This window comes from Canis lupus, chromosome 11 (assembly GCF_011100685.1).
Source record: "Canis lupus familiaris isolate Mischka breed German Shepherd chromosome 11, alternate assembly UU_Cfam_GSD_1.0, whole genome shotgun sequence".
Lineage (NCBI taxonomy): Eukaryota > Metazoa > Chordata > Mammalia > Carnivora > Canidae > Canis > Canis lupus.
This window is the reverse complement of record NC_049232.1, coordinates 20136403-20164161: the sequence shown is the minus strand read 5'-3', so window position 1 is coordinate 20164161 and position 27759 is coordinate 20136403. Positions and strand designations below refer to the sequence as shown.

At 36.3% G+C, this 27759-nt stretch overlaps 1 protein-coding gene across 6 annotated transcripts in view; it reads left to right on the top strand.

Moving 5' to 3' along the window:
* Positions 1-26375, top strand: part of MEIKIN (meiotic kinetochore factor) — a 77829-nt gene extending 51454 nt beyond the window's left edge. For 2 of the 6 annotated variants that reach the window (XM_038552099.1, XM_038552098.1), the window contains 5 exons: positions 3463-3627; positions 5647-5727; positions 7901-8020; positions 16993-17116; positions 26050-26375. In XM_038552099.1, coding sequence (XP_038408027.1) covers positions 3463-3627; positions 5647-5727; positions 7901-8020; positions 16993-17116; positions 26050-26081 — 522 coding nt within the window. In that variant the 3' untranslated portion in view covers positions 26082-26375. Of the gene's footprint in view, positions 1-3462; positions 3628-5646; positions 5728-6845; positions 7439-7900; positions 8021-16992; positions 17117-26049 lie in introns of those variants that run through there. The other 4 variants (XR_005366659.1, XR_005366658.1, XR_005366661.1 and 1 more) reach the window with 4 other exon arrangements.
* The last annotated feature ends 1384 nt before the right edge of the window (positions 26376-27759 follow it).

The following is a 27759-nucleotide window of genomic DNA, read 5'->3' as shown; positions in this document are numbered from 1 at the left end:
AGACAGTCTCTTCAACAAATGGTGTTGGGAAGACAAGACAGTGACATGCAAAAGAATGAAACTGGACCACTTTTTTACACTATACAGAAAAATAAATTCAAAATGGATGAAAGACCTAAATGTGAGATAGGAAAGCATCAAAATCCTAGAGGAGAACACAGGCAGAAATCTCTTTGAGCTTGGCTGTAGTAGCAACTTCTTACTTGAGTTCACTGGAGGCAAGGGAAACAAAAGCAAAAATGAACTATTGGGACTTCATCAAGGTAAAAAGCTTTTGCACAGCGGGGTTTAAAAAATGGGAAAAGATATTTGCAAATGACATATCTTATAAAGGGTTAGTATCCAAAATCTATAAAGAACTTATTAAACACCCAGAAAACAAATAATCCAATTAAGAAATGGGCAAAAGACATGAATAGACACTTTTCCAAAGAAGACATCCAGGTGGCTGATAGACACAGGAAAAGACACTCAACATCACTCATCATCAGGGAAATACAAATCAAAACCATGATGAGATATCATCTGACACCTGTCAGAATGGCTAAAATTAGTACAAGAAACAACAGGTGTTGGCAAGGATGCAAAGAAAGGGGAATCCTTGTGCACTGTTCATGGGAATGCAAACTGGTGCAGCCACACTGGACAACAGTTTGAAGGTTCCTAAAAAAGTTAAAAGTAGAACTACTCAATGATCCAGCAAGTGCATTACCAGGTATTTTCCCAGAGGATACAAAAATACAGATTTAAGGGAGTACGTGCACTCCAGTGTTTTTAGCAGTGTTATCAACAAGTCAAATTATGGAAAGAGACTAAACATCCATCGACTGATGAATGCATAAAGAAGATTTGGTACACACACACACACACACACACACAAAATGGAATATTAGCCATCATAAAGGATGAAATCTTGCCATTTGCAATCACGTGGATGGAACTAGAGTGTATCATGCTAAACAAAATAAGTCAGGGAAAGAAATACTATATGATCTCACTCATATGTGGAATTTAAGTAAGAAATCAGATGAATATATGGGAAGGGGGAAACGAAGAAAAAAGGAGAGAAGGAAACAAGCTGTTAGTGACTTAACAATAGAGAACAAACAGAGGGTTGATGGAGGGAAGGGGTGGAGGATGGGCTAGATGATGGGTATTAAAGAGGGCACTTCTTTTGATGAGCACTGGGTGATATAGGTAATTGATGAATCGTGGAATTCTACTCCAGAAACCAATATTGCATTGTATGTTAACTAGAATTTAAATAAAAAAGATAAATAAAAATTAAAAATGAATATACTAAAAACTGTTGAATTTTACTTTTAAAAATGGGTGAGCTTTATGGTATGTGAATTATATCTCAATAAAGCAGTTTAAGAAAATCTCAACAAATTCCATATACTATTATGTGGAAGAGGGAAGTCTTTGAAAAGATGAGGAAAGATGGGATCCAAAATACAAGGACTTTTTAAAGGACTGGCCTTTAAAAGAGGAGTGATTGGGACGCCTGGATGGCTTAGCAATTGCCCTTTGGCTCAGGGCATGATCCTGGAGTCTTAGGATCCTGGAGTCTGAGTCCCACATCGAGCTCCCTGCACGGAGCCTACTTCTCCTCCCTCTGCCTATGTCTCTGCCTCTCTGTGTCTCTTGTGAATAAATAAATAAAGTCTTTAAAAAAAGTAAAAGAGGAGTGATATTACCATTGTGCTGTATTTGTAAATGTAGTGGTAGCACATGACTTTGTGCTTAGAAGGATCTCACACTTCATTTAATGCTCTTCTGTTGCCTTGACAGTTTTTTTTTTTTTTTGCCTTGACAGTTTTAATAGTTTTTTTTTTTTTAAACAAAAGGCCCCACATTTTTAGTTTGTACCAGGCACCCAAAATTGAGTCCTAAGTGGTCACATCTGTTTGATTGCTTCTATTGTTGTGGGGCAGTGTGAGGTAAGACTGTCAGTTGAGAATGGTAGAGGGAAGGAGGCTAGAGGTTTAAGGAAAATGGGATGAGAATGAAATAATCATGAGAAGCTAGAGAAGTGTAGAAGAATTGCCACTCTGTGGTTGCTCCTTTTGAGTTTGTGGTGACTTTGATATGCCTGACTGCATGATTTTCCCAGCACTTAGTTGCAGTGGACATATAGAGGATATTGATATGAGGAGTCATCTGGCATTGGGGATTTGTCAGACACCTGTGATAGAAGGAGAAAGAGATAATGACAATGATGGATGGTGGTAGATGAGGAAGGAATTACAGGAGAAGGATAATGTATGAAGATAAATGGTAGGCTCAGTCAGTTGGAGATTTCATTGAGGGATGAGTTTAGATCATGAATATAATTGAACAGGGATTGGAAGGATATAAGAAACTATCCAGATTAGTGATTCTGTAATTTCTGTTGATGATAAAAAGCTATATTGATTACAGAGTGACTAAAATCCCATGAGGGGAAAATGTTATTGAAAATGCAGAAGTCAAGCAACTAGTCCAGTTGGCTAGATGGATTATCAACTTGTGTAATGAAATTACTGAGCATAATGACAGGAGTGAGAGAAATAGCTGTGTGCAAGGCACACATGAGAGAAATGGACCAGTAGATGCCCATAAGTACTTTGCTCTTTGCTGTATACCTTTACTCTTTTCTTTGCTTAGAATGAACCTGATAGTTCCTTGGCTGGCTGCCTCCCTTCCTTCCTTCTATCCTTCTTTCCTTCTTTTCCTCCCTTCCTCTACCTCCCTTCTTTCTACCTTCTCTTTATACCCTCAGCCGCAACTCAAAATACTGTCATTCTTTCAGGACTCAACTCAAATCACGTCTTCTCAGTTATATTGAATATATGTAAACTGGGAATACTATTATAAATACATCTCAGAAGCCCTGAACAAGGTACATAGGACAAGTAGTCACTCAGCAGTCTGCAATTTTCAGTGCAGGGATTAATTGGTAAAGCAGCACACTTTCTTGTAGTTGCAGCTTCCCAATGTCTTAGAGAGTACTTTTGGTCTCTTAAATGAAGATTATTACATAATAAATACATTTACAAATGTATTTGCAAATGTATTTGATGTTTTTTTCTAAAATTTAGTTTTAACTAATGACAGATAGATCTCTATCAAATTTTTTTACAGAACACTGGGAGATACTACTTTAAACGTGGTAGGGAAATTTTTTGAGTTGTGTGTATTTTAAGTTGTTTTGTCTTTCAATAGATTTTATTTTTTAATGTATAGAAAGCCTTACGTTTTTTACAAAAATATTTATCTTTAAGTTGAAAACTTTTTCAAGTTGAGGGAATAATGATAGAATTATATATATAAATTTATATGTGTATATGATTTATATATATGCCCTATTTTAATTATAATTATAACATTTTTATCACAATAAAATAAGACATCTGAGAAGTGCTACAAATGTTTTTATAGTATTGTAGAGTGCATTTCATGATTATGAATTTATTTCAGCCTGAAAAAGGTCCTGAACCTAGAGATACAAATTTTCAAACAAAGTTAAGTTTTCATCATCTAAAAATCAAGATTCCTTCATCTCACCAGAGGTCTGTTATTGAAACCAACGCAGGTAGATCAATTACCAAAGTTCCATTTTCTCAACCCCTGGAACCTGCATTGGTAAGCACTGACCTTCTATTAACTAATTCTTGATGAGCCTATATCAAGAAAATGTACTTATTGGGAAGATATAGATATACATAACTTCTTAACAAATCAAGGAAAAAATGCAGAGAACTTTATATTTACAGCTGTATACAGGCAGATTATTTTTAATGGATTGTCAGTTAACAACTGTGTCTCTTGGGATCACTGGGGAGAAGATATTCAGACAGAATTGAGTTCAAGTAGTATACTGGAGGGACTAATACCAGAGAAAGGAACAAGAAGAAAGCAGCATTGGGCAGGAATAGTCTCAGCCCTTTGCCAAAAGCACTCCCACTGTGAGATCTGGAGCAAAGATGATCCATTACAGGATTCTTACATTGATTCCTATGCTCAAACGTTGGCTGAGGGTTGCCTAGAAGATGATGGCCTCAACCTGAAAGCTGAAGCAGATTCCAGAAAAGCTGCAATGCGGGGCAGGGGCTAGGGGGTGGAGGGGGCAAGTAGCTGTCAGCTAACAGCAGCTTCTTTGTTCAAGGAGGTCTGACCAGAGCACCTCCATGACAGCCACAATGGTAAATAATAGCAATCACTGTGTATCTCCTACTCTATAGGCACCGTAGGTTCTCTTTACATATATTATTTGTAATCTTTGCACAATAATCCCTAGGGGTAGAATAATCCCCATTGTTCAGATGAAGAAGTTAAAAGATTAAATAACTAATATATTAGACAGCTGACATATTCAGTGTACTAGGTAAATATACCCATAACATTTTTTTTGATACAAATTTTCCTAATAATCCCATATTACATCTTGAACAAACAACTAGTTTAAGAGACATTAAGCTGGAAAGGAAAGGAAATGTGAAAGAAATGAAGAAAGAAAGAAAAAAGAAACCTAACATAAACTTTCCTATGATGTTGAAGTTCTGAGTTTTGTTCCAAAGTTGCCAGCATATAATAAATACCTATTCAAAGAGATTTATCAGAGGGACTGGTTGTTTCTTGGAATCTAAAAGTTGAAGAGACAGCTGATTTCTAGAAATAGTTATCTGTCTTCTCTCTTTTTGAGTATCTCCGTCACTCTGTTTCACTGCTCTGCCTGTTTGACTTGTTCTCTGATTTTTGTCTCTCTGCCTCAAGCTCTGTCTCTCTTCTGTCTTGATCTCCATCTTTCCTTCTCTGTCTTTGTTTCTCTGCCAGTCTCTTTCTGTTCATAGTCTGTTGGTCTCCATCGTCTCCATCTGTCTTCTCCTTTCTTCTCTCTTGTCAGTCTTTCTCTCTTTTGTCTCCTTATCCTCCCTCTCTCCCTTTCTTTCTGTTTCCTTCCTTTCTCCCTTCCCCTTCCCTCCCTCTAACTTTTAGGTTTCTGATCCTGTCTTTCTCTTGCTCTCTCACTCTTTCTTGATCCATCTGTCTCTCTCTCTGCCTCTTTGCATCTTCAAGAAATAGAAAATGAATGTTGGCAAAATGAATTTAAATAAAAAAATTAAAAAAAATTAAAAAAAATAGAAAATGAATCTTTATAATTTCTCTAACTTTGATATTGCATAAATGGAAGTATATATATTTAAATGTATGTATTTTAAACCAATTACCCTTATTATATATGTTTTAACAGCTTCACAAATAACTTAAAATCCCTTTCCATAAAAAGTATAATAATATATTAGCAATTAAACAAAAGCTAAAATTAAAATACTTTTCTTAATAGTTAAGAAAGATAATTGAAGCACCATTTCCTAGTTCAAAACTTTAATTAGCTTATCTTACTATTAAGAGTGATTTCACCCAAAGTATTCTTGTATAATTCTTGTGCTATGCAGAACTCTTAGGAGTTGCTTGACCTAGCTCAAGCCAGAAAATTCTTTAGATACTTGTCTAATGATTTAAAATTTAATTGGCACATTAAAATTGTATTAGTATGGCACATTATGACCTAGTCTACTAATTTGATGTTGTGTTTTTACTGTATTGAATTAGTTTATTTATTTCTGCTATTGAATCCCCTATTTCACAAAACATTGATAGAGAACAAATTCTAGTACTCCTGGTAAGAAAAGCAGAGGCCTCTTAACAAGTACTCCATCTTCGAAAACTGCTGGTTTGGTGGTAAGTATTAGCCTTTGGTACTTGTAGCATCTATGTTTTGGTTCCCCCTCCTCCTTGTTATTCTGTTTCTATCACACCAGGGGAATATTCTACAAAGGGAATAATGTCTGTGTTTTTCTGTTGTATAGACATGCTTTCATTGGAAGTACTCTATATATTGCTGTACATTAAAGAAAGAGTAGAATACTGCAGTACCAACCAGGGTTTGGTTTGTTTGGTTTCATTCATTTGTTGTTGTTGTTGTTGTTGTTGTGGCAAAATGTATGTGATGTAAAATACACCATTTTTAACAATGTTTTTGGTTTTTTTTGAGAGAAAGTGCATGTGCGCAAGTGGGGTGGGGGAGGGGTAGAGAGAGAGGAAGAGAGAATCTTAAGCAGGCTCTGCTCTCAATGCAGAGCCTGACTTGGGGCTCCATCTCGCAACCGTGGGATCGTGACCTGAGCCAAAATCAAGAATGGGACACTTAACCTACTGAGATATCCAGGCTCCCCTAAAATTTACCATTTTAACTCTTTTGTACTGTACAGTTCAAGTACATTCACATGTTATGGAACCATCACTTTTTTTTTTTTTTTTAAGAGTTAAGTTGGTTTGGTTTTATTTATTTATTTATTTATTTATTTATTTATTTATTTATTTATTTTAAAAATAAATTTATTTTTTATTGGTGTTCAATTTGCTAACATATAGAATAACACCCAGTGCTCATCCCGTCAAGTGCCCACCTCAGTGCCCTGCCGAATTTCTTGCAAAGTTTTTCTTCTTGCAAAACTGAAACTCTATACAATTAAACACTAAGTCCCCATTTCTCCATACCTCAGTCCTTATCAACTACAATTCTACCTTCCTCTTGTGAATCTGGCTGCTTTAGATACTTCATATAAATAGAATCATACAGTATTTGTCCTTTTGTGATAGATTTCTTTTAGCATAGTGTCTTCATGTTGTAGCATGTGTCAGAATTTTTTTCCTTTTCAAAGGCTGAATATATTTCATTGTGTGTATATATATTTTTTATCTATTCATCTGTCTGTCGACATTTGGGTTACTTCCACCTTTTGGCCAGTGCAAAAAATGCTGCTTTGTAATGGTTTAAATATTTCTCACCCAACCAGAATTCTTCTTAGGTTCAAGTAAACAAAAGGAATACAACTCACAAGCAGGGCAGAAACAGGTGTTCCTCTTCAGTGGGATTAGTCTTCACAGAAGTCCATGGAGCAGTTTATTTAGCAGCTCAGATATAAGAAGATGAGGTCCAGTATCCTTTGTAATAGCACACAGACATAGTTTCCAGGGTCCCCACAAGAGACTCTCCAAATTATAAGTCAGGGAAATCCAAACTATGGTGCTTTTTGTAGAGTTTATTTACATATAGCGTGTTTATCATTGATTCATAGTGCATTTATAGTTCTTCCTAGTCTACCTAGAGTTTATCATTCAGACATCATTTTTACCACTAGCAATGTTGGCATTGTTAACTTTATCAGGTTCCTAGTGAAAAAGAGCATGAGAATTAACCAAAGATCAGTTTTTCAAGCTGGGAAAAAGGGTTCTTTACAAGTTTCCTTATTCTGGCTATTTCATATAAATGGAATTGTATAATACATGGCCTTTGTGTCTGGCTTCTTTCACTTAACAATGTTTTCAAAGTTCATCCATTTTATAATATGTACTTTCTCGCTTATTTATGGCTGAATAATATCCCATGGTAAGGATATACCATATTTTGTTTCCTGATTTATCAGTTTGGGGGCATTTGAAAGAATAATATTGCTATGAATGTTCATGTACAAGTTTTTGTGTGAATATGTGTTTTCATTTGTATTGGGTATATGCCTAGAAGAGGAAGTAGAATTGCTGAGTCACATGGTAACTGCATGTTTAACACTTTTTTTGTAGTGGGCTTTTAAAAAACAACTTTATTGAAATGTAATTAACATACCATACAATTCACCTATTTAGAGTGTGAAGTTCGGTGTTTTTTAGTATATTCACTATTATGTGTAACCATCACCACAGTCAATTTTAGATCTTTTTATCACCTCAGAAAGAAACTCTGAACTTTTTTGCAAGAAAATGCTTCTAATGAGATAGTATTTCAACTTTAATTATGTAAAAATAATTGTTTCTGCCACATTTGACTTCTATAAGAGTAACATTTTTTTTATAGATTGATTTGTCCTCAGTGCAGAAAGCATCTTTTGAAGAACTACTTCCAAATGTCAGCAATTATGTTAATTCAAATGAAATTGTTCCTGTTTCAAATTTGCAAGAAAACTCTTCAAATGAGGTATTTTCTATTTCTTCTTTAATTACTAACATAAATGATTACTGTTATATTAAATACTTTGTGTATGGGATACTTTAAGAAGTCTGTAATTTGAGGCTGACATCATCCACATGAGGAGGCAGCCATCAGTTCAATTCTAAATAAAGGCTATTAGGCTGCCACAGCCTGAACACTACATTGTCAGGACTTGGGGCTATGTTTTTTTAATTTTATTTATTTATTTGAGAGAGAGATTGAGAGAACAAGCAGGATAAGGGGTAGAGGGAGAAACAGACTCTTGACTGAGCAGGGAGCCTGACGCACACAGGACTCGATTCCAGGACTCGATCATGACCTGAGCCAAAGGCAGACAGTTAACTGACTGAGCCACCCAGATGCCCCAGAACTTGAGGCTATTAAACAACTAGAGGAAACATTGTTAGCCTCCTTTGATCCAAAACTCTGTTTTCATCTGTATATTTAAATTGTGATCACCAATTTCATTGTTAGGATAAATACATGGAAGTACATTGCTCGATTAAAAAAGAAGAAATAAAATTCATAAAACTAAGAGCCATAGAGGATGAGCAGTAAAAGAGAGAACAGGAAGTGGGGTGGAAAGAAAGAAAGAGCCAGAAAGATGGGTTGTCGGAGCAGAGAGAGTAACAGAAGGATAGAGTAAGAGAAAAAGGCATAACTTGAGGGAGTTGCCATACCTCCAGCAAGTAATATGTTTGACATCAGCTGGGTTTCCTAGAATTCAACACAATTCTGACACTATCTAACTGAAGATAGCATCAGATTCCACAGGTAAAGGGCTAGTTCCACAAGACCATCCTCCACTTCAGATTCCACTTGCACATTTAAATTGTTACCTTTACTTCTGACTAACTGCCTATAAATCAGAGGTTCCCATGATCCCCTGTTTGGATTCTATTTGTTTATTAGAGAACTCAGAAAACCTTTTACTTACTATATTACTGGTATATTATAAAAAATAGAACTCAGGAATAGCCACATGAAAGAGATGTATAGGGCAAGGTATAAAGAAAGGGCAAAGAGCTTTCATGCTTTCTTGCAGGTAACCATTCTCCTTGAATCTCCTTGTTTTCATCAACCCAGATACTCTCTGAACCCTATTCTTTTGGGATTTTATGGAAGCTTTGTAACCAAACTAACATAGGTTCTCTTCTTGAAAGTCACATGTAGAAACTATACCAGGTAGAGTTGTCCCACAAAGAAAACTATTTGCAGCGAATAAGGAGATTGTGAAGTATAACTTACAAAGCTGTGACTCCCCAGCAAGGGTGAATGGGTTAATTTTATTTAGGGTTAGGATGAATATTTAGATAGGAGAGTCTTGTCATCATATGTAGAGGGAGGCACAAGGTGGCACATGTGGCTTAAGGGGACATGCCTATATATACATTGTATGTTATGTAAATGAGGCTGGTGCTCCTCCTTGGGCAGGGATTTTAGCATTATAACGAGGTAAAGGTAACTGTCCATCATTACATTGGTCATTCCACAGTTTATCTGTGTAGACATGAGTCATGAAGGGAGCTAAGCCCAAACTGGTCTGGGTGGCTTGGGCCATGGAAGCTTTTCTTCCAGGCAGTCATTATTGTTGGAGGGGTAGTTTGGGTTTCCATCTCAGGATCCTGTGCCCCTTAGGTCTTTGCCTGGGTTAAGAGATAAACTGGAAAAAGAGCTTAAGGAAGAATGTGAGACAAAGGTTGGTGACTACAAGCAGGTGGGCAGTAAAGGTCGTGTCTTGGAGTCTAGCTGGTGACAGCTTTATTACATAGGTACAGTTGATTAAATCATTGGCCATTGGCAACTGAGTAAGTCTCTGGCCCCTCTACCCTACCTGGAGGTTATGAGGTTGGCCTGAAAGTTTCAATCCTCTAATCCAGGATTGATTCGCCTAGCAACCAATCCCCACCCTTAGGTGCATTCCAAAAGTTCTATCACATTAACAGAAACACCTTTATTGCTCTTATCACTTAGGAAATTCCCAGGGTTTTAGGAGCTCCGTGCTGTCAATGGAAGTGAAAACAAAATCTATTTTTCTTATTAAAAATCACAATATCAGGGCCCTGGATGACTGATTCAGTTGAGTGGCTGACTCTTGATTTCAGCTTGGGTCCTGAGATCAGGCTCTGTATTGGGCTTAAGCTCAGTGGGGAGTCTGCTGGAGATTCTCTCTCTCTCTTTCTCCCCCACCCCTGGCTCATGCTCTCCCTCTCTCAAATAAAAATAGATGAATAAATCTTTTTTTAAAAATCACGATATCACAAGGTCAGTCTAACAGGAATCTCCTTACATTTGATGTCTTCTCATAGTAATTTTTAACCATTGAGACCTCCATTCTTTTCATCTGCTGTAAATCCCTAGCTGTATTTGCTGTATTTGGATTTGAGCCCAATTTCTCTCCCCTATTATAATACCCTATTATAGTGTCTTTTTAAAAAAAGTATGGTTGACATGCAATCTTACATTAGTTTCAGCTATAACAACATAATGAATGAACTCTATTGCAAAATTTTGAATAAAATCTTACTGTATAATTTCTTCTTTAACTGTATGGATGTATATTTCCTTTCTTATTGGGTAATGTGCCTAGGATATTTCCAAACTGTTTTCTAAAGTGGTATTACCATTTTACATTTCCACCAAAAATATTTGAGACTTGTAGTTTCTCTACATCAACATTTCATCTGCATTTAGTTTGGTCAATCTTTTAATGTGAACCTTTAGTTAAATTAATCTTAACCTTTAGTATGGTCAGTCTTTTAACTTTAACCTCTCCAATTAGTATAAAGTGATATTTTACCGTGGTTTTAATTTGCATTTCCCTAATGACCAATAATGTTGATCACATTTTTATGTGCTTATTTGTCATCTATATATTTACTTTGGTGACATACCTGTTCATATCTTTTGCACATTAAAAAAATGATTTTCTTATTTGTAGAATTTGAAGTGTTCCTTATATATTCTTGATGTAAATCCTTTATCTGATATATGCTTTGAAAGATATTCTCCCAGTCCATACCTTGTCTTTTTATCCATTCCACTTTTTTTTAAAGATTTTATTTTTAAAGATTTTATTTATTTATTTGTTTGTTTGAGAGAGAGACAGAGATAGTGACAGAGATAGCAAGAGAGAGAGGACAAGCAGGGAGGAGAGGGAGAAGCAGGCTCCCCACTGATCAGGGAGCCTGATGCAGAGCTCGATCTCAAGACCTTGGGATCATGATCTGAGCCAAAGGCAGATATGTAACCAACTGAGCCACCCAGGTGCCCCTCCACTATCTTTTTTTTTTTTAAATGAAAAAGCAGACTTTTTGTGTTTTTTACATATCATAAGATTCACCCATTTCAAGTTTACAGTTCTGTGATTCTTAGTATATTTATGGCGTAGTGCAACAATTACATATGTCAGTTTTAGAACACTTCAAATCCTTCACACTTATTTACAGTTAAGCCCTGTTCTCATGCTCAGTATTTAGGCAAATACTAATCTACTTTCTGTGTCTAGAGTAAACTTTCCTGGACATTTGTTATAAATGGAATCATATAAGATGTAGTTTCTTGCAAAAGAGCGTCCCTTAAGGAACATAATTTTTAACTTTGATGAAGTCCAACTTGTCAATTTTTTCATTTATTTTTTTTTTTATGAGTATGCCTTTGTTGTCATATCTAAGAAATCTTTGCCTAAACCAGTGTCACAGAGATTTTTTCCTAGGTTTTCTTCTGGAAGTTTTAAAGTTTTACACTAATGCCTTTGAGTTAATTTTTTGCTTATGGTGTGAGGTACAGATTCAAGTTTGTTTATGTATTTGCATACAGACATTCAATTATTCTAACAACATTTGTTGAGTATTCTTTTTCCACTGTATTGCCTTTCCGCATTTGTGGAAAAATGTTTATCCATGGATTTGTATGAGTTTGTATGAGATTATACTGTTGTCTATCTTTGTGTAAGTCCCACAGAGCATTGGATAATGAGGTACTATAATAATTCTTGAAATTAATGTTAGCCTCTAACTTTGTTCTTCTTTTTCAATTGTTTTGGTTACTTTAGGTCCTTTGCTTGTCTATATGAATTTTAGAATCAGCTTGTTGATTTCTACCAAAACAAAAAAAAATCCTGTGGAATTCTGATTAGAATTGCCTTGAATCTACAGATTAATTTGGGGATAATTGATATCATGGCAATATTGAATCTTCCAACTCAAGAACAATGTATAGCCATCCATTTTTTAGGACTTCTTTAATTAATTTCTCTCCAAATTATTCTGTAATTTTTACTGTTTGGGTCTTTATTCCTACTTGATGTCATTATTTCCTACCCGATGACAGTATTTTATATTTTTGATACTATTATAAATGGTATTCTTTTTCAATATCTGACTATTAATTGCTAGCATATAGAAATACTTTGTGTGTGTATGTACTGATCATTATTATTAGTCTGTTTGGGTCGCGATAATAAGATACCATAGACTGGGCGGCTTAAACAACAGAAATTTATTTTGTCACAATCCTGGAGTCTGGAAAGTCCAAGACCAAGATGTTAACTTATAACTTATGCAAGTCCTGGAAAGGCTTTCTTCTGACTTGTAGATGTTCATCTTCTTGCTATGATTTCACATGGCCTTTCTCTCTGTGTGTGAAGTTTAAAAGAGCTCTTATATCTCTTCCTCCTCTTAAAAGGGCACCAGCACTCTCAGATTAGGACTTTGCCCTTCTTAATTCAATTAACCTTTATCACCTTCTCACAGAGCCTATCTCTAAAATCAGTTTCATTGGGAATTAGGGATTCAACATATGAGTTTTGTGGGGACAGAAACATTCCCCTCATAACAAGTGTACTGCAAATTTGCTAAACTTAATTATTATTTCTAGTAGTTCTCACCCCTACAAGTTTCCATGATGCCATAGGCAATTATGTTGTCTGTGGGGGAAAAAAGGATTTTTAAAATTATTTATTTATTTATTTATTTATTTATTTATTTATTTATTTATTTATTTATTATTTATTTATTTATTATAGTCACACAGAGAGAGAGAGAGAGAGGCAGAGACATAGGCAGAGGGAGAAGCAGGCTCCATGCACCGGGAGCCGGACGTGGGATTTGATACCGGGTCTCCAGGATCGCGCCCTGGGCCAAAGGCAGGCGCTAAACTGCTGCGCCACCCAGGGATCCCCGAAAAAAGGATTTTTTAAAAGATTTTATTTATTTAATTATTTTAGAGAAATGGAGACAAAGAGTAGGGAGAGGTGCAGTGGGAAAGGGAGAGAATCTCAAGCGGACTCTGTGATCAGCGTGGAGCCCAGCACAGGGCTCAATCTCACCACTCTGTGATCATGGCTTCAGCCAAGATCAAGAGTTGGACCCTTAACCACTTGAGCCACCCAGGCACCCCTACCTCTGCCTTTTAATCTGGATGCTTTTTTTTTTTCTTGCCTAATTTCACTGACTAGGTTTTCCTGTCCAATGCCGGGAGATAGTGGGGAGAGCAGAAACCCTTGTCTTGTTTCTATGCTTTAGTGGGGAGCATTCAGTAGTTCACCATTAAATATGATCTTAGCTATAAGGTTTTCTTAGGATGAGGAGGTTCCCATCTATTCCTATTACGCTTAAAAGTTTTTATCAGGAATGGATGTTGGATTTTTGCTGAATGCACTTTTTGTAACTATTGAGGTGGTAATAGGATTTTTCTTTTCTTTAAAAAAAAAAGATTTTATTTATTTATTCATGAGAGACACACAGAAAGAAGCAGAGACACAGGCAGAGAGAACCAGGCTCCATGCAGGGAGCCCGAAATGGGACTCAATCCTGGGTCTCCAGGATCACACCCTGGACTAACGGCAGTGCTAAACTGCTAAGCCACCCGGGCTGCCCAGGATTTTTCTTTTTTAGTTTGTTAATATGGCAAATTGATGATGATTATGAATTGAATATAATATGCTGATTTATGTTCTAATGTTAAATCAACTCTGCATCCCAGGATAAATCCCACTTAGTTAAGGTGTATTTTTCTTTTTATGTATTGATGTATTTGATTTGCTAAAAATATTTTAGAATTTTTCCATCAGTGTTCATGAGAGTCTGTAGTTCTATCTATCTATCTATCTATCTATCTATCTATCTATCTATCTAATATTTAACATGCTGAGTTTAGCATGAGAGTAATGCTAGCCTCATAGAACAAGTTGGGAAGTACTCCTTCATCTTCAATTTTCTGGAAAAGAATTAGTATTATTTCTGCCTTAAATGTTTAGTGAAGCCATCTAGGCCTGGAGTTCTCTCTTTTGGAAGGAAGTAAGCTGCAGTTAAAAATCTCTTTAGGGCTATTCAGCTTACCTATTTCTTCTTGAGTGAGCTTTGTTAGTTTGTGTATTTCAAGAAAGTTGTCCGTTTTCTATTAGTTGTCAAATTTATTGCCAAATGTTGTTTATATTATTCCCTGATTATACTTTTAATATGTTGGTATCTGTAGTGATATAGCCTTTCTCATTCCTGATATTGGTAATTTGTGTCTTCTTTTTTCTTTCCACATTAATCTGGCTAGAAGTTTGGTTTCATTGATTTTTATCTATTGTTTTTCTTTTCTTTTTTTTTTTTAAGATTTTACTTATTTAGTTATTTAGAGAGAGCATGAGCAGGGAGAGCGGCTGAGGGAGAGAGAAAGAGAGCATCTCAAACTGACTCCATGCTGAGTGCAGAGCCCAATGTGGGGCTTGATCTCATGACCCTGCAATCATGACTTGAGCTGAAATCAAGAGTCAGATGCTTAACCAGGTGCCCCGCTTTATTGTTTTTCTATTTTATATTTCATTGATTTTTGCTTTCATATTATTTTCTTTTGTCTGCTTATTTTGGGTTTAAATTTGGTTTTGTTACTTTTACTTTCTTAATGTGGAAGCTGAGTTCTTTTCTACGGTAGATACTTAATGTTACTTATTCTCTTCAACTACTGCTTTAGCAGCATCCCAAAAGTTTTTATATGCTGTAGTTTCATTTTCATGCAGTTTAAATACTTTCCACTTGCCATATCTGTTTATTCTTGGATCCATGGCCTTTGGAAGTATGCTATTTTTTGTCTACATATTTGGAAAATTTTCAGAGATCTTTCAGTTACTAATTGCTAAATTTAATCCCATTGCAGTCTAAGACCATTCTTTGTATGCTTTGTATGTATGCCTTTATTGAGATATGTTTTATAATCTATTTGGTTTATTTTGGTATATGCTCTACAACACTTGAGAATAATGCATATTCTTTTTTTAGTAGAATGATCTACAGTATCAGTTGCATCAGGTTGAGTGGTAGTACTGTTCAAATCAATTGTACCTTTGCTGATTTTTTGCCTATTTATTCTATCAATTATTAAGAGGTATTAAAATATTAGACTATGATGGTGGATTTGTCTATTTTTCCTTTTATTTCTACCCTTTTTGTTTTATATATTTTGAGGCTGTATTACTAGGTATGTAAACAATTAAAATTGCTTATGGTTGTTAGGTTTTCTTGATTAATTCACCCTTTTATCATTATGAAGGATCTTCTTTATTCCTGGTAATATTCTTTGCATATAAATCTACTTTTTCTGATATTAATATAGCTATTATATCTAGCTTTCTTTTGACTGTCGTTAACATGGTATATATATATATATATATATATATATATATATATATATATATATTTGTATACGTTTACTTTTCCTTAAAAAATGTTTTTTTAATTTTTAAATAAGTTTCAGGTTTGCAGCAAAATTGAGAGACATGCAGAGATTTCTTATATATCACTGCTTCAATACATACATAGCCACCACCATTATCAACCATGTACCAAGTGACATTTTTTTTAATCCAAGGATGAATCTACATTGGCATATTATAATCACCCACAGTCCATGGTTTAACTTAGGTTCCACTCTTGGTGTTGTGCATTCTATGAGTTTGAATAAAGGTTTACTATTGTCAGTATTTTAGATATTGGCCATTCTAATAGGTGTGTGGTAGTATCTAATTGCTGTTTTAATTTGCATCTCCCTGATGAGGAAATATGATATGGAACATCCTTTAATATGCTTACTTGCCATCTGTACATCTTTGGTAGATTCTCCCAAGAAAACTCTGGTTCTGTTCAGAAGAACAGAAATGATGCTGGGCAGGAAAATAGCAGATGCCCACCACAGAAAATGATATAAATTTTATAGTAGAAGTTGTTTCTATATAGGCTTTACTTACAATGGGAAGAGCCCTTGGTAAATACATATGTCTATTTCTGAGTTCTAAGAAACTAGATATGTCACTTTTGGAAAATACACTATTTCTTTATTCTAGAGTCTTTCTGTTTAATGGGCAGTTGTCAAAATTAATTGAGTTGGGGGCAGCCTTGGTGGCACAGCGGTTTAGTGCCGCCTGCAGCCCGGGGTATCGAGTCCCACATCGAGTTCCCTGCGTGGAGCCTGCTTCTCCCTCTGCCTGTGTCTCTGCCTCTCTCTCTCTCTGTGTCTCTATGAGTAAATAAATAAAAACCTTTTTAAAAAAATTCATTGAGTTGGGAAATCAAGGAATCTAGTATTTGGCTCAGAATTAAAATAAATTTGTGTGTTAATTCAGTAAATCATGTAAATTTGCTCTCTTGCACTTTGGAGTGCTTGAATCTCAACTCTATCATTACTTTCTCTGTGTCCTTTGATAAGGTATGTAAATTCTCTGAACCTACATTTCCTCATTTTACAAGTGAGGATGATATAATCTGCTGTTTCTGGTTCTTGTGAGTATTAAGTAAGCAAATGCTTAAAAACCAATTCATGAATGTCTAGAGTGGAGTAAGCATTTCACAAATGCTTCCTATCATTAATTTGTATGAAATATGGATGTTGAAATGATTTGCTTTGAAATAAAACAATGTATACCTATAGTACCTAAAAGAATTATGCACTATCTGCTTTTTTTTCTTTTTTAGTTTCCTTCAAATACATCAGAAATGTGTTGTATTATTAGAGCAACACCAGGAACTAGACAAGTGAAAAGTAAAGATGTTATTGTAAAGAAGAAGAAATATTCTCCACCTAAAGATATTCCCCAAGGTACTATTGTGTGAATGATATAAAACATTTTTTCATTGTAAATTCTTTATGCACACAGGAATTACACTTGTAAACTGTATTCTAAAAGTTCTTGTACAAAGTGAAAATGGTAAAATTACAAAAAGTTTGGTGAGATTTTAGAACTTGAGTAAAATATTTTTTTGAATGTCAGATATTTAATCTTGAAAAATTAGCTTATGCCATTGATTGAAATGGATTTATCTAGGATTACTTTTTCTTACAACTGTTTGAAATTTAGTGTTGTTGGGTCTCACTTTTAGTGAAAAGTGAAAATACTTTGTGAAAATTCTTTGTGAAAATACTTTTCAAATATTTTTGTGTTCACTTATCATTGGTTGAGAACTTCCTCTGTAAAAGGTACTGAGAGCTAAATATCTTATTATATCTCATTTATTTCTTACTATGGCTTTATAATAGTCAGATGTGTACTATTACCCTCATTTTATATGTGAAGAATCTGTGGCTTAAAGTGGTATGCAATTTGTCTAAGATCATACTGCTGGTAGTTGCAAGGAATTCAATCTTTCAAGGCTTTTAAACTCCAAGTTTATATTTTTCTGTTCTCCTAACTGTATATCAGACAGGATGTCTGATTAGTCATTGGAGCCTGGGAACTTTTATGAGTAAGAAAGCAGTTAAACAATAGAAATTTAATGGATTATGTACAACTTCAGTCCAACTAAACTGTCTTTTGCTCCTTGTCCCCATTTCTGCCACAGAGCCTTCCCTCAGCATTCCTTAAGTTCACAGAGGTCTTCTCTTTTTCCCTAAGTTCCTTGAATACTTTATTCAGTGCTACTCATTTGAGACTTACTAACATATTACAACGTCACATAGTTCACAATGCTAATTTTCCTATTCTTCAGGTTAGGAAATTTTCAAAGACAGAAACCACATAATAGATTTTGTTTTAATCTGTGTCTCTGATGACATTAGAATGATGATAAGGAATAGTAGATGCCATGTCAGTTAGGGTTTTCCCAAAGAAGCAGAAGATTAGAATATATCTACACATATATACATATTCATATATATACACATATACATATGTGTTATTTTAAGGAATTGACTTAGGCAGTTGTAGAGTCTGGCTGAAAACTGTAGGGTGGGTTAGAAAGTCTTGAGTAGGAGCTGATGATGCAGTCCTTAGGAGGAATTTCTTTTTTCTCAGAGAAACCTCAGTTTTGCTCTTAAGGCCTTTTAACTGATTGGATGAGGTCTACCTAATTTCCTTTACTTAAAGTCCATTATTATAGATGTTAACCTTATCTACAAATTACCCTCACAGCAACACCAAAATTAATATTTAATTTAATTGGTTAATATAGCCTAACCAAGTTGATACATACAATTAACTATCACAGTCTACTTCATGTCAACTTTGTAATCATATACCTCTCCTTAAACCATATTTAATCTGTAATAAAGTAACAAAGTCATACTTCTCCCTAACATAATGCAGTTGTCCTACAAACAACCCAAAATGTGTCAATTCCTTCCCTAGAAGAGGATGCAAAATCCTTGGGTAGTGTTTACTCCTCTTCTTGATATCCTGTAACTCAAGTACTATAACATAGAGTTAACTTTTAATACATTTTATGTTAGACGATATAGGAATAAGATAGGGAAGAAAACAAAGATATTTTCTTAAACAACTTAGGTGGACATAACTGTTATTTATAATTCTTCCTCCACTAGCATTTCACATTTCCTCTTCCCTCAGCAAGCACCTCAGCTGGTCATAGTTCTTAAAGTAGTGGGGTAATATAAAACTCATTTAGTAGGGTCTGGGCCATTAGTCCTGCTTGGATAAAGTTGTTGTAATTTTCCATTGACCTTAATCACAGGGCATGGTAAGAGATGCCTTAAAGAATCTCCTGTATTCCAGACTTACTCTTCCTTGCCTCCATTGTGGAGGAAATTTCACTTTAGTGGTCAGGATCATTCACCCTGGCTAGCACAGTAATTCCCTTCTTTGCTTGTTGATTCAGAGGCCAAAGGAGCCCAAAGCAGCCAGATGGCAATCTTAGCTTCCAGTTTAATGGAATCATTGTTGTGTCTCGTGGTGAAAGCATCCCTCCCTTTGGAACTAAGACCTCTAGGCCAGCAGAGCATGGTCTGTCATGGGAGCAGGAAGCAGAAAATTTTGCTAGTGGGCTCTAAGGGTAATATTGAGTGATCTCACTTCTACCTCCATTTCTTGGTTCCTGGACCTATGAATCCTGGCTGTGGGAGAAATAGCACCATATATTAGATGCCGATTCAGAGCATATACAACATTCTGGAAAATCTTGTCTCAGCCCTGCAAAATATTGCTGCCTAAAGGTTACTTCAACTGAGTCTTCAAAAGGCCATTCCAGGGATCCCTGGGTGGCGCAGTGGTTTGGTGCCTGCCTTTGGCCCAGGGCGCGATCCTGGAAACCCGGGATCAAATCCTACATTGGGCTCCCGGTGCATGGAGCCTGCTTCTCCCTCTGCCTGTGTCTCTGCCTCTCTCTCTCTCTCTGTGACTATCATAAATAAATAAAAATTTAAAAAAAATTCAAAAGGCCATTCCACTAGTCTGTCAAGCCAACTGCTTCAAGATGGTGGGGGACATGGAAAGACCAGCAAATTCCATGAGCTTGGGCCTTTTGCCATACTTCTTGTGCTGTGAAGTGAGTTCTTTGATCAAAACAATGCTATGTGGGGTACCATGATGGTGGATAAAGTATTTTCTCAGTCCTTGGATGGTTGTTTTGGCAGTAGCATTGCATGCAGGACAGGCAAATTCATATCCAGAATAAGTGTCTATTCCAGTAAGAATAAAATGCTGTGCCTTCAGTAATGGAAATGGTTCAAGGTAATCAACCTGCCACCCAGTAGCTGGTTGATCACTGCAGTGAATGGTGCCATGGTGCCATACTGTGGATTCATTGTTAATCTCTGCTGCTAACAATTGAATATTCATCAGTGGCTATAGCCAAGTTAATATCAGTGAGTTTCTGGGCCCATGAATAACCACCATCCCTGCCACCATGGCCACTTTGTTTTTTAGTTTATTGGGTGATGACGGAGGTGGCTAGAGAAAGAGGCTGACTGGTATCCACAGAGTGGTTCATCTTATGATTCTTAAAGTCTTTGTCTGCTGAGATCACCCTTTGGTAGTATTCATAGGGGACACATATACCTACCTTCATGTTTTTGCCCATTAAGAGAGGTCTATCCACATACTTCTCTAAATTTCCTTGTCATCAGTTTTCCAAGCATGTCCCTTTTAGGTCCCTAACTATCCCGCCAAACTATTGGCCATAATCTGTGAATCAGTATATAACCATATATCTGGCTATTTCTCCTTCCAACAGAGTGAATAGTGAGATGTATTTCTTGAAGTTCTACCCACTGGAAAGATTTACCTTCACCAATTTCCTTCAGGGATGTCCCAGAAAGGAACTATAGGTCCTATAGATGACCCTTTTAGGTGTTGTCTGCATATCATGCAGAACCATCTGTAACCAAGTCTGAGGGTTTTTTCTCTCAATCAGCGGGTTGTGGAGAACTCCCCATGATGCCAAAAGTGCAGGCCGGGAGACAGAAGATAGCATAACAGCAGTGGCAACCATGGGCATTTGGGCCATTTCCTCATCTAACTTACTTGTGCCTTTGGGGCTTGAGCTCAATTTCATATATATACCATTTCTATTTGACAATGCAGTGCTGTTCTGCACAGCCAGCTTTGTGGCTCGATATATCAGACTATGTATAATTCATGGTGGCCAGCTCAGCTCTCATTTTAACTTGGCATCCCATGGTTAAGTATTCAGGCTCTACTAAGGCCCAGTAGCAGACCAAAAGCTGTTTTGTAAAAAGGAAAGTAGTTATTAACAGAAAATGCTAGAGATTTTCTCCAAAATCTTAAGGACTTGTGCTGTGATTCACCTACAATATCCAAACATGTTTCACTAACCCTTCAGGCACCATTGGATTTGCCTGATATTATGGTACAAGTGGCAGAGCATCTTGCATAGTAGCCTGGATCTATTGTAAAACCTTCTTTTATTCTGAGGCTCCCTCAAAACCAGTAGCTTTCAGGCTCTTAGTAAATGGGTTGGAGTAGTACACTTAAATGAGAAATATGTTGACTCAAAGCTAAAAAGGCTTACTAGGCATTGTGCCTCTTTTTTTTTTTTTTTTTTTTTTTTTTGGTTGTAGGAGGACCCAGATTCAACAACTTATTCTTTACCTTAGGAAGTTTATCTCTCATATCACTGGGCCCCTAGACATTTAACTGAGGTGGAAAGAGACCCAGCTATTCCATTTCCCTAGGCCAAGGAGACCCAGCAATTCACTCCCAAGAGTACATCCAACTGAAATATGTACATATGTTCATCAAAAGATGTTTGCTAGAATGTTCATAGCAGGGTTTAGATAATAGCCCTAAACAAGAAATAATCCAAATGCCCATCAGCAGTTGAATGGATTAATAAACTGTGGTACCTTCATTTGTTGGGAGTGCTATACAGCAGTGAGAATAAAAAATATGCAGTTACATGCAACAGTATTGATAAATCTCACATAAGGAGTCAGACACAGTAGAGTACATTTAGCATTACTTATGTTTAGTACAAAGCTAGGCAAAAGTAAACTATGATGAAAATCACCATTGTGGGCTATTAACTAGAAAGCGTTATGAAAGGAAGTTCTAGGGTATCATTAGTGTTCTGTTTCATTATCTGAATGCTGGTTACATGGGTATAGTAAGTCTGTGAAAACCCATCAAGCTTTACAGTACATATATGCATACTTTCTGCGTAAATGCTATACTTCAATAAAAAGTTAAAAATAAAAATAGAGAAACTTCTCTTAATTTGATCTTTTTGGCCAGCCATATTAATTTATGACATGAGGTAATGTCACAATTCTGGGTGTAAGAATGCAACAAATCAAAACTAAAATGAGTCTGGAAAGTTTTCCTGAAAGTTTAGACTGAAATTTTTAGTTTAATTCGGAGACCCCTCTGAAGAATGTTGAACCAATTATGCCACCTCCTGGCTTCTTTCAAGACTCTCACCTCATTTGGCAGCCTCTTCATTTAAGTAATTCCCTTTCAACTTCTGGCCACTTGTCTCTGCCTTTCCTTTAGTAAAAATAGCAAAGCCCCAAGCTAACTAGTGATCCTGTTATTTTAAACATGTAACAGCCTATTTTTAGTCCTGGCATTTAACATTTAGCTAGTTTGGCAGTTATCTAATCAGGACTGCAGGATGAAGCTCCCTTTTGATGACCTAGGACCCCTGTTCATTATGATGCTTGTTTATTAATAATGCTGATTTGAGAAAAAATGTGGTAAAAATGAACTACTAGAAGAGTCCAAAAGAGATGTGGTATGGGTAAGTAGAAGTTTGAGAACAGTGACAGCCCAACGAAAGAGGCCTTAGAAAACATCCAGTCCACAGTTTCTCAATGTGTGGTCCTCTGACCACCTACACCAGAATTATTGTAGACCTGACAAATTACATTCCCTAGAGCTATGGCACAGGGATCTGCAATTTGAAGAACTCTCACAGTGATTCCAATAAGCACTAAAATTTCAAAGCCATTTATTTTTTTAAAAAAGATTTTATTAATTTATTCATTCATGAGAGACGGAGAGAGAGAGAGAGAGAGAGGCAGAGGCACAGGCAGAAGGAGAAGCAGGCTCCATGTGGGACTCGATCCCGAGTCTCCAGGACCATGCCCTGGGCCCAAGGCAGGCACTAAACTGCTGAGCCACCCAGGGATCTCATCAAAGCCATTCAATGAGCTAGTCTATTTTGTTCATTTTACATAATAAAAATGACCTAGCCAGATCAATAAATGACTCATCCGAATTAACACAACTTATTACTGGTAGAATCAGAATTAGAACTTAGCTTTCTTGGTTTGCAATATTTTGGCTGGGTAGTTGTCAAACAAGGCATGGGGAGTGGAGTAGGTAAGTCTGAGTTTCTCAGCTCATCCATACAGAGTAGTTTTGCTTCTCTTTGTTTTATACATTGAACTTCTGTATTCTATTTAAAGAGAGACTTTTTTTGTTTGTTTGTTTTTGGCTGAGAAGAAGCTTGGGAAATCATTTCTTTGTACTTCTTACAATTACAGCAAGAGATGTCTAATACATTATTACTTTATTTGGCCAACAAGCTTGTATTACACACTGTGCTATTAGCTGCAGATAGGAGTACAGCCTCAGCCCTCCAGGGCTTACAGCCTAGTGATGAGACAGATCTCACAGTCTTCTGTCCAACATGATAAAACTGGAACAAGGCACTGCAGGAATCCAGGAGGGGATACTTTTAACTTTGCTTTGGAAGACTTCGAAACTAACAGTACCTTTTGGAAAATCAGACAAAACTTGAAGCTATCCTTATAATAAGGTTTTTTTATTTCTCTTTTATTTTGATCTTTAGAATGCATGATGAATAATGTGTTAAAAGTTCATATCTCAAGCTTGTAGTACAATAAGAGCCTTTAACTGGATACACATACATCTTTAGTGAGAAATTTGAGTTTTTAGATAATAAGATCAGGCAGAAATATGACAAATGAGATGGAAAAGGGTTTGAGTATCCTAGGAATGGTAGTAGAAATCACTTAAGAGTAAGACATCCCTAAGTTCAAAACCTAGCTCTGTCACATGAGTAAGTTTCTTAAATTCTCTGACCTTTAGCCTCCTATCTGTAAAATTGGCATAATAGTAGTACTTATCTCAGAGAGTTGTTGTAAGGATTAGAGGTAATCTATGTAAGGCATCTGAAATCTAATAGTCACTCATTATGCAAGAAGTATTACTTATTTCTGTAGACTAGGTTAATTCCTCAAGACTAAGTTTTTCTTTTTCTCTTTGGAAATTATTCTTTATTAAATTGGAAAAAGCCTTAAATATATGGTATGGTTGTTATATTTGATGATACATTTGGTTGTGCCATCATGTGTAAAGAATATAGCAGGTAATTGGGCAGCCCCGGTGGCTCAGCGGTTTAGCACTGCCTTCATTTAGCCCAGGTTCTGATCCTGGAGACCTGGGATCGAGTCCCACGTTGGACTCCCTGCATTGAGCCTGCTTCTCCCTCTGCTTGTGTCTCTGCCTCTCACGCTCTCTCGCTCTCTCTCTGTGTCTCATGAATAAATAAATAAAATCTTAAAAAAATGAAAGTAGTTATGCTTGGCTGGAGTGGAGATTGGACTCTGAGAATTGAGTCTTGAGTAGTTGTCAGAGGACAAACTGTGGAGAGCCTCCTATGTCACACTGACTTTTGACTTTTCTGGTCAAATTGATTTTTAATTAATTCATTCTGGTTAGAAGTTTTTCAATGACTTGAAAAGAAAGTGAGCTTAGAAATAGAAAGATTGGGTGGGAGCTTTACAAAAGTCCTGAAGAACAGAGTTGAGAGTATCTGAGTGTATCTCAAAGTGTAGTGCTCAAACCAGCTAGGTAATTTATAAATAATGCATTGGTTCAGTGATCTGATTCAGTACTTCTGAGGTTTGAGAAGCAGTTTAAACTAAAAATGTGTATTGGTATAATTGCCAGGGCTTAGTGACTGATTAGGTACTGGTCCAGGGTGGTGAGAGAAAAGGACAGTTAAAGGATGACTCCTATCTCTCCACTATTGTAAAGTTTCAGGAATGATATGTTCTAGGTGATGTCCATCCTTGGATAATGTGTGAAGCCTGAGTAGGGGTAGGTGAGACTAAGTAGTTGAGTGGGCCAATTACCAACTTGGGAAGTTACTACAAACTGGTATGGAGCAGATTACTGGGGCCAGTTTTCAAAGTTTTTAATAAATGAGCAGATACTGTCTGAGGTCAGTAAAGAAAACAATAGGGAAGAGTAGAGGGTAGAACAGGCAGTGCTTCCCAAATTTTAATGTGCTTGTGAATTGCTTGTAGACCTTGTTAAAGTGGAGATTTGATTCATTGGATCTAGAATGGAGAGACCAACATTCTACTTTTCTTTTAATTTCTTTTTTTTTAATTTACTCATGAGAGACACACAGAGAGAGAGAGGCAGAGACACAGGCAGAGAGAGAAACGGGCTTCACGCAGGGAGCCCGATGTGGGACTTGATCCCGGGTCTCCAGGATCATGCCCTGGACTAAAGGCGGCACTAAACCACTGAGCCACCCCAGCTGCCCCAGATTCTACATTTCTAATGAATGTGATGATGAAATTATTGGTCCATGGACCACAGTTTGAACAGTTGAAGATAGAAGTCTCTGGTATTCAAACTTATCTGCATATCAGACTTTCCTGGATATTTGAGTCCTTTGTCAAGAGATTCTAATCTAATTGGTATGAAGTTTGACCTGTATGAAGGTACAATGAAGTTTTAGAATGATTGATAAAGGCCAGGGGCTGAAGTATGTCATAGTATGAAAGTGGCAGTGGGAATAGATAAAACTGGCTCCACTTGGAGTCTCCTGGAACCAAATGTTAGGGGCAAAGTCCTCAGAATCCTGTATTGGGAAGAACCTGGGTTTAGCTACAGCAAAGAGTAGGAGAATACAAAGGAAGGGTGGGTAGGAAAATGTGGGAGGCTTCTTCCTGAGTAGTGGCTGAGGATGAGAAGCACAACTGGGTTACATGGCTGGAGTTAGAGGCCTTGTTAAGGCCACTGACGGCCATCTTTGCTGGGCTTCCTATTGGAATGTTATTGAGTAGGTCTTTTTGTGTCTTCAAAGAGATATTCTCAGCATGTCCAGGAAGGAGTGAGCCAGCTATTCCCTTTTTAAAAATTATTTTTTAATGGCCTCTGGATTTCTAAGGCTTGACAGGATGAAACTAGATTGGCTGGGTGTCACGAGTTCTTGCCCCCAAGGATTGGTTATTAATAATTATTGGACACCTTCTTGTGATGTATCTGAAATAATCTATTGTTATATATTTTTCTCCAGATATTATAATAAAAACAAATGGCAGAATGTAGCAGCCATCTGAATTTTCACCACTTTGAAGATCTGCATGAATGTGAAGTCAAAGTCCATAAAACAGAATGTCTGCCTAAAAGTAGAGTAATTCAAAGATCAAAATTCTCTTAATTATTTGTGATATATTCTGGTGATGGAATTCTACTGAGATTACTTTTAATCAGTAAAGAAACATTCTTCTGAATGCCTCTTCAATATATGTATTTGTACTGTAAAATAAGAACAAATAACTTGTATACTAAACAGATGATTTCAGCTATTTATAAAGAGCAAAATACCAGGTTACTATGTAACTTCCTTTGTATTTTTTTCCCCAAAGTTTGTCCTCTGTATGCAGTAAAAGTAGTAAAGTTTTTGAAGTACTAAAAATGAAAATGCTTATATTACGAGCTATTTTTAACAGAACTTAATTGAAACCACATGAGTGAGAGACCTAATTCCAGGTCTGGCTGAAAGAAACTCTATACTCAAGTTTGCTGAAGCAGGGAATGTGGAATATGGACAATCAATCATACACTAAGTTTTTGATATATCACCTCATCCTCAAACCTCCTTTAGCTAATACTGTCTGTGAGATTCTGTGCGTTTGTGTGTGTGTGATATTATTTGTTACAGCATCTCCACACTGCCCTTTCTAAAAAGAAGCAGTCCTGTTGTCAGTGAACATAGTACAGTCATAAAACTGTTGGTAAAATTTTAGTTCTTGATCATTTACTAATATTATCCTACATAAAAGTAAATAAGATTAAATTTTTCAAAGCTGCTTCAATAAGAAAGAAAATTCTAAAATCGATGAACCAATTTGAGTTTATGTAGACTATTTAGCATTCATTTTTAAAGAGGGGTTCCATGAATATATTTTTATAAATGATTTGATAAAGTCTTTAACAGACCTATTTGTGATTTCTATTTCACATTTCCATCTAGAGGTGAACTACAGGAAAGTTGTTAGGAAATGTTGAAGAGACCATTAAAGATGAATGCTAAAACCAAATTTAGATCTGAATTTTTAAATTTATTTTTACTTTTTAAAAGATTTTATTTATTTATTCATGAGAAACACACAGACACAGGCAGAGGGAGAAGCAGGCTCCATGTAGGGAGCCCGACGTGGGACTCGATCCCAGGTCTCCAGGATCAGGCCCTGGGCTGAAGGCAGCGCTAAACCACCAAGCCACCCAGGCTGCCCATTGTGATGGTTTTAAAAGCAGAAATATGACAAGCAGTGTGGGGAAGAAGAAATGAAATAAAAGGCCTATTCTCTACTTTCAAGGAGTTTATCATCCAAGTGGGAAGTGAGAGAACAAATTACTTGATAGTTTCTAATCAGGTGGTGGGTTCCTGTGAGAAAGAATGACACCTGATTCTTAGGCTGGACCTGATAGGGCTGGGGGAAATAAATACTTATTACTTCATATCGCTGATAAGGAACATAGAGCTATCTCAGAAAGTGATAAATACTAAGACCAGGCTGATGTGATTTAGAAAGTGACAGAGCCTGGATTTGAAGGCAAGATTATTTAAGCCCAAATTTTTTTTTTTTTTTTTTTTTTTTTTTTTTTTTTTTTTTATCAGCTAGAGCATAGGGAAAAGTGGGAGGGGAAAAGGAGTTGCAACTGGCATTTAGGAGGCTTAGGGGTAGAGGGTATGAGTTCAATTATGATTAAGAGGAAGGAA